At 69.1% G+C, this 7,328-nt stretch overlaps 1 protein-coding gene across 1 annotated transcript in view; it reads left to right on the top strand.

Annotated features, from left to right (window-relative positions):
* CHLNCDRAFT_141629 (hypothetical protein) overlaps positions 1 to 1,087 on the top strand; it is a gene marked incomplete at both ends in the record, with an annotated part of 3,914 nt that extends 2,827 nt beyond the window's left edge. Inside the window, 3 exons of the mRNA XM_005843019.1 lie at positions 137 to 216; positions 484 to 583; positions 943 to 1,087. Coding sequence (XP_005843081.1) covers positions 137 to 216; positions 484 to 583; positions 943 to 1,087 — 325 coding nt within the window. The remainder of the gene's footprint in view (positions 1 to 136; positions 217 to 483; positions 584 to 942) is intronic.
* Between the last annotated feature and the right edge of the window lie 6,241 nt (positions 1,088 to 7,328).

Genomic DNA, 7,328 nt, shown 5'->3' with positions numbered 1-7,328 from the left:
CCCGGGCCCTTGCTTGCCGCGTATCAGCATCCGCTGCAGCTTTCACTAGCGTCTCTCTCCCCTGTGCATCCCTCACTGTCTTCTGCCCCTGCACCTGCACCTGCACCTGACCATGCACCTGCCCCTGCCCCCGCAGCTCCCACATGGTGCTGCGCCATGCCCCCAGCCTCTCCAAGCTCTGCCTGATGAGCATGGGCAAGCTGGAGGCTGAGGCGGGTGGGTGTCTTGGGGTGGTGGGTGTCTTGGGGGGGAAGGGGGGGGGGGCAGGCCCGAACATGTTGCAGCGGAATGCATGCGTGTGCGCCATGTGCGCCTTGGCTTGACTTGCCCCGGAGAGCTGCGGCCGGGGGTCCCCTGTTGCACCGCGGCAGCAGCGGGGCCACTTCCCCCTCCCTGACAAGCTGCCCCCGACCTGGCTGCTGGATCAAGTAGCCTGCCTGCCTGCCGCGCCGCCGCCGCCGCCGCTGTATGCCTCTGCTGCAGCGGTGAGCACGGAGTCTGACGTGGCGGCGGTGGTGGCCTCCCTGCGGGACCACCCTTCGCTCAAGCAGGTGCTGCTGCCTTCGCTGGATGGACACAGGAGGTGCGTGGGCGCCTGGCCTGGGGCTGACCTATGGCGCCTGGGGAGGTGGGGTGGCTCCTGGGGAGGTGGAGGGATGGCGGGATTTGCCGGGCGGGGGAGCCTTCAGCCGGCCAGCCAGCCAGCCGGGCGCCGCCGCTGCCGCTGCCGCGCCTCTCTGCCATGGCGGCCGGGCATGTGCTCAGCGTGCTGCGCGCTGCCGAAGCCGCTCGCCAGTCCGCCCTCCCTCCGGCCCACCCACCAAGCCATACTGAGAAGCAAGCAGGCACACACCATCTCCCTTCACCTCTCCACCATCCCTCCACCATCCCTTCCACCTCACCCACCCTCTCCCCCACACACACCCTCTCCCGCGCCCGCAGCCAGCTGTACATCGCCGCCCTCAACGTCCTCATCGGCATCTCCCGCTCGCCCCGCCTGGAGGTGCGGGCGGTGACCTACCACGGCATCTGCAACGAATGGCTGGACTGGCTGCGGGAGCAGGACGCGGCGGAGGCGCGGCGCTAGGCTGCAGTCTGCTGGGCGGGGGACGCTGGTGGTGGTGGCCGGGCCGGCGGCGGCGAGGGAGGCCGGCAGCCGGGCGCGGCGATCCGTGCGGCCGCCGTCTTCGGAGCGGCCTGCTTCCTTCTGCAAGGAGCGTGAAGGGGCGTATCTACCTGGTGGAACAGGTGTTCCATCCTCCCATGACCACGCTTTCGGGGCACCAGCACGCAGTGTCGTTTTGCCCTTTGCTGCCCCGACGCTGTAAGCAGCGATCGAGAAGCGCGCACCCAGTAGCATCCGGCGCACCGCAGCAAGTGGTCGCGCTTGTGCAGTTGCCTGGCCTCCACATGGACTGGCCATGCCGCTGCTGGCGGCAGCCTCCACCTCCACTGGCACCTCCTCCTGCCACGATGCCAGGAGCTTCCGGGCCACATCTGTTGCCGTTGCACTGGCCGCCGCCTGCAGTCTGACACTGACGGACAGCCAGGGCAAGGTGTCCTCTGGCTCTTGCCACATGCTGGATGCAATGGCACATGTGGATGGCACCCAGGCATACAACAAGCTGACCTACGGGCACAGAATCGCGGCCCCAAAACCGCCGCCGACCGCGGCCGCCGAAAGCCGCGGCCCGCCGAGGCCGAAACCGCCCCACCCCCACCCGCCCCACCCGCGCCCGCCGAGGCCACATGGCCACGTGGCCGCCACCGCAGCCAAAATGATGGGAGTGGCACGGCTGCAGCCGGCAGCACGCGGCTTGCTTGCGGCAGCGGCGCGGCCGTGAACCAGTGCCCGCCCGCATTCCGATCGTGTGCTTTGATCACCTGCATGGACAGGCTTGGCCTCGACGGCATGCTGCCACCTCCAGTGCGGGGCGCTGCTGGCCGCCTCGGCGTGCAATTGAGATGGACACGGCTGTGCACCCCCCTTCCATCCCCATGTTTCGCCTCCTGTGTCGGCTGTGTTCCACATGTTTTAGCACGGCCTCAGTGGAAACACCCATGCAAGTGCCGAAGCCCGGTGGGCCAGGGGGGAGGATGGGGGGCGGAGGCGGCGCAGATGAGCTGGCGGCCCTGTCTGGCTGTGACAGAGGTGCCGGCTCGAGCCACGCCCTCCAGACGGAGCGTTGCTTCTTTCGCGAGACCGCAGCCTGATCCCCGCTGTTCACACCAAGCCCAGCCGGCCTGTTAGCTGTAGCGGCTGTACCCAGCTTCCGCAGCACAGATGCGAACGATGCTGCCTGGCCGCTGCGTCCATCATTACCAGGCCTGCTGAATACAGGCAAGGCGGCAAGCAACCTGCTTGCTCTAGTACGCGGCATCCGCGGGCACCAGGGCCTGGGTGGGCTGCTGGGGCGCGGCACGCTTCACCCACGCCGTCTGCATGCCCGGTGGGACAGGCGCAGGCGCCGCCGATTTGTGCCGCGGAGGGTCAGCTTCTGCTGCGCCGCCACCTGCCGCCGGGTGCGGGCACACAACGTTCCCCTCGCCGACCACCCAGCGCTGCTGTCGCTGGTGCTGCGCATGCTTGCTGCGGTGCAGGCCCGATGGCAGGCACCGGCCCGCGGCCCGCGGCGGCCTGGCTGCTTCTGCTGGCGGCAGCCTGTGCCCAGGCAGCGCCCGCGCCTGCCCGCACCCAGCTGCCGGTCTTGCAGACCTTCTCAGGTACAGCAGGGGCGCAATGCACCCGCCTTGGCACCCACTGGGTGTCCCTTCTGCGTGATGCGATGCCGCTTACAGCAGCTGGGCAGCTGGGGAGGTGCCACGAAGCAGAGAGGGGCTGCCGCCTGCGCGCGCCGCTCTTCGTGCCAGCACCCGCCATCCCCGCTTTGCCCCCTGCCGGCGCCACGTGCCTGCCCCCGTCACCCCCCCAGCCACCTGCCCCGCCCCTGCAGGCCAGCTGAAGCTGTCTGCGGGGCACGAGGGCGGCGGCGAGGAGAGCGAGGAGGCGGTGGTGGTCGTGGCGCGACCCGGGGCTGCTGCCTTGTACCTGCAGATCGCCAACCTGCAGCAGCTGTCCCCCTTCCCTGAGGGATGGGGCACCGACGCAGCCGTGCAAGTGACGGGCAGCATGTGAGTTTTGGCAGCGCTGTATGAGGGAGCAGTACAGCGCGTGAGCGGAGCATGGGGCCGCCGTCGGTTGCGCGTCTGCCTGCGGCGGCGGCCGCCTGGAGGCACGACGGCACGCCCGCTGCCCCTCCTCCTGCCTTCCAGCCGCTCCGCTGCTGCTGCCGCTGCTGCTTCCGCGCCGCCGTTGCACTGTCCCCCTTCAGCGCCGCTAATCATCCCACAATCCCATCAGCCCAAACACCCGCCCGCCTTCTTTCCTGCCTGCAGAGTGATGGCGCACTCCCCTCTGGACTTGCTGTTCCGCGTGAGCCAGGCGGAGGTGCTGCAGCCGGCCCCCAACGCCGCGGCGCAGCTCCTGGAGCGCCTGCGCGTCGCGCAGCGGCGCGCGGGCGGCGGCCCCGCCGCCGCCGCCGCCGCTGCTGTTGTTTCGCCCGCGGCGGCGGTCAAGCCTGGGCTGAGGATCTTGGCGCTGAGGGCCAGGTTCCCCGCTAGCGGCAGCTGCACCCTCGCCAACCCCAACCTGGCTCGGCAGAGCTCCATGAACACCACAGTGAGCCTGGGCCCATGGGCAACTGATGTGGTCTACTACTGCTGATGCTGATGTGGTCCCGCCTGGGCTCAGTCCTGCTGCCCTCGTCGGCCGCCGGCGTCCTGCTGCTCTGGCCGGCCGCCATGCCCACCTTTGCTGCCCTCGTCAGCTGCCCCTGCCCCGCTGCTGCTCTCGTCAGCCGTCCAGCGGGCGGGCTCTCGCCAGCGGCCCTGGTCCTGCCTGGTCCTGCCCATCACCGCCTTTTGGCCCCCTCTTTGTGCCCGCCCCTGCCCCGCCTGTCTGCCATGCTGTGTGCCGCGGCCGTCGCCCTGCCGCTTCCAAGCTGCGGCACTGCCTGCCGCGCTCGCCCCCTGCCCCAGCCCGCCGCCCCAAACCTTCCGCCCAACCCGCCTCCCTCGCCCCCGCCACCGCCACGAACCCGCAGATGTGGCTGTCTGTGATCAACCAGACCAACAACCTGCTGACCCCTTGTACCTTTGGGAGGGTCACTGTGGACTTGGCCGGCTCCGCCGTCACCCCCCACATAGACCTCACCTGCGCCACGGCAAACCTGAACACGTGAGTGTGTCTCATGCATGCGCCAGGCCACGGCATTCGTGTGGGGGCGTGTGTGCTGCGTGGGCGGAGTGGGCGCAGGCGTGCATGTGCTGCCTGTGCGTGCTGCCACCGCTCCAGCTGGGCATGCGCGAGCCCCCGCCAAGCTGTGCATGCAAACCCAGCCGTTGTGCCAGCTCGGTCGCCAGCCAGCTTCCCTTGCTTCACCTCCTCATGAGTAGTCGCCCTAGCATGTGCCGCACTTTCTTCTGCTCCGTCATGCCCCGTCGTGCCCCTCACCTCCCCGCCAGCCCGCCCACCACCACCCCACGCGCGCACACCCCCCTTGCGCCCCCACCCCACCATGCACCTCCGCAGCTGCCTGGTGTCCACACGCGGCGCATGGACGGATGCCATGCTGGCGGGGGCGGAAGCCCTGGGCTACAACACCTCCTCCTACGACGTGCGCTCCTTCGACATGCCCTACTCAGGTAGCTCCCCGGAAGCTGCGGTATCATAAAAAATGTGTGCGGTACAACGAGCCGGTGCGGCCTGCGCCGGCACGGCCGCGCAGCCGTGAGGCCCCGCTCCGTGCTGAGGAGCTAAGCTGCTGCTGCGGGCCCTTCCCCGCGGGGCCCGGCTGCGCCCTGCCGGCTGCCTCAGCCCATGGCCAAGGCTTCACAAGCAGCCATGCTGTCTTTCTTGCTTTCTGTGTCCCCTGCGCAGGCAGTACCGCACGTACCGCACAGTGCCCCGGCGGCTTCTACGGCCTGGGAGAGCTAGGTGCGCGGGTGGCGGTGTGTGGTTTGGGGGTCTTGCTTTGCTCCAATCAGCTAGTGGAAGCGGAGCTTGGGAGAGGGACAGGGAGGAGGCATGTGGGGCAAGGGCCCTGGCATGAAATGCATGCCATATCCGCTCCACTTCCACGCTGCGCACGGCGGCGGGACGCTCTGCTGCGTGGGCGCTCTGCCAACGGCGGCGCCCTCATGGCCTGGTCACATGCATACAATACATGCAGTACAATGCATTCTTTCCTCCCTGCCCTGCAGGCGGATCCAAGACGTGGTTCAACTCGCCAAACGGCGTGACGGCGCCCACCCTCACCCACGAGGCGAGTCGCCAGCCGCCGAGTACGCACCCAGCTGCTCTGCTGCTGGCCAGGAGGCCGGCCAGCGGCATGCCAGGCGCCTGCCGGCCACTCGCCAGTGCGCCTGCAGCGGCGCCCACGCTGCCCCTGCTGCCGGGCTATCTACCCTACCCTGCTCATCCATTGCTTTGCTCGTTAGCTCCACCGCATGCGCGCACACCCACACACAGATCGGGCACACGCTGGGGCTGGGCCACGCCTCCGCAATGGAGCTGGACGAGATACTGGACGGGGTCACCATGCCCGATAACTGTGAGCGGCGGCTGCGGCGGCTGCGGCGGCTGGTGCAGCTCTGGGGCAGCTCTGGGGCTGCCTGTCGGGCCCTGCTGACGGCCAGGGCTTGGGGCCAGGGCCGGGCGCCGTAGCGTGTGGACGTGCTTCCCCTGCCGGCTCCCGTGCCACCCCCCAGCCCACCACCTCCCCGCACGCGGCGGCGGCGGCAACACTCGCCTGCCTGCGTGTGTTTGCTTGTGTGCCCGTCAGTGCAGCCCCTGCCCCTCCTTACACCCTCGGTCCCTGCTAAATGGTTCCACCTCTTTCCACCTCCTCCCCGCTCGCTTCCCTTACCCCGACCGCCTGGCCCGTTACCCCGCCCGCAGACGGGGACAGCGCCAGCCTCATGGGCTCCGGCGCCGTGTGCTTCAACTTTCCACACAGGGTCATGATTATGGGGGACCTCTTTGTGCCCACCCCCCTGGCCGCTGCCTCGCTGGTGCCTGGGGAGGTCAAGGCTTATACGATGGTGCACGAGTTCTCTGCCACATCCAAGCTGGGCAACGCCTCGGAAGTGGTGCGCGGGGCCGGCGGGGCTGGCAGACGGGAAGGGGCTGGGTGTCTGCCCGCAAGAGCACCTCCTCCTCCTGCCGCTGCTGCTGCGGATGCCGCCACTGCTGATGCCGCTGCTATTGCTGCTGCGGCAGCTGCTGCTGCTGCGGGTGCCACGTGCCTCGCCCCGGCTGCCGCCGCTCGTCGCGCTGTGCCTCCCCACCTCCCCGCCCCATCCTGCTGACCCCCGCCTGCTCTCCCTGCCCCCTGACCCTCTCTCTGCTCCCTGCCCGCTCTCCCTCATCCTCCCCGGCAGGCGCTGCGCTTTGACATGGCAACCTTCAACGCTTCCTATGAGGGCCGCTTCCTGTGGGTCACTTACTTCACTAATGCCTACAGCGCGGTGAGGCAACCCCCCTTGCTTGCTCACCGCCCCTGGTCTGGCCTGGCCGGATTGCCTGCCGGCCTGCCAGCCGCCGGCGGCGCGCCCCTTTGGCCGGACGGCTCTCGAGCCCTGCTGCAGCGCATGCGCCGGCCGCCGGCCAGCACACCAGTGGGCCCACCTATCGCGCCCCGCCACACAACCACTCGCTTCCGCCTGGCATGCCCTCCGATCCACCAGGCTTGCCCCATTAACAGAAAGCAAGCCCCCGCCCCCTGTCCCCGCAGGTACTGCCGCAGTACAACGAGGCCCTCATCCTGCGCCACACTCAGGACTTTGGCGCGGTACGCATGACCTGGAACGTGGACCTGCTGCCAGCGGGCGCCGTGTTCGCCTACGTGAGCCTCCCTGGAAGCATGCGAGTCGCCTGAGCCTCTGCTCTCTTGCCTTTCGTTCTCCTATCTGTATTGAGCCTGCTGCATGTTGGAGCTGCCTGAGCCTCTGCTCCTGCCTTTCCTTCTCCTTTGCTTTCTTGTGGCGCCCGCCTGCCTGCGCCGCCCGCTGTGCCGGCTCACTTCTGAGGCTGTGCCCAGGGGGAGGACCGGCACCCTGCCCCCTGAATGAATCGTGTGTGGCTTGGTTTGAGCCCCTCCTGGTGCCGTGCCTCCCCGCCCGCTCCCCACCCCCTGCAGCCGGGCACCAGCCTCCAGATCAAGCTGGCAGCCGGGGGTAGCAGCGGTACCGCCCACGTCTGTACCTCGGACGCCCTCTCGACCTGCAGTGAGTGGCGGCGCCAGGCCGAGCCCTAACTGCCCGCTGCA

The sequence above is a fragment of the Chlorella variabilis genome, assembly GCF_000147415.1.
Source record: "Chlorella variabilis unplaced genomic scaffold CHLNCscaffold_36, whole genome shotgun sequence".
NCBI classification, from domain to species: Eukaryota; Viridiplantae; Chlorophyta; class Trebouxiophyceae; order Chlorellales; family Chlorellaceae; genus Chlorella; species Chlorella variabilis.
Note: the sequence above shows the minus strand (reverse complement) of the source record. Positions and strands in the feature narration are given on the sequence as shown.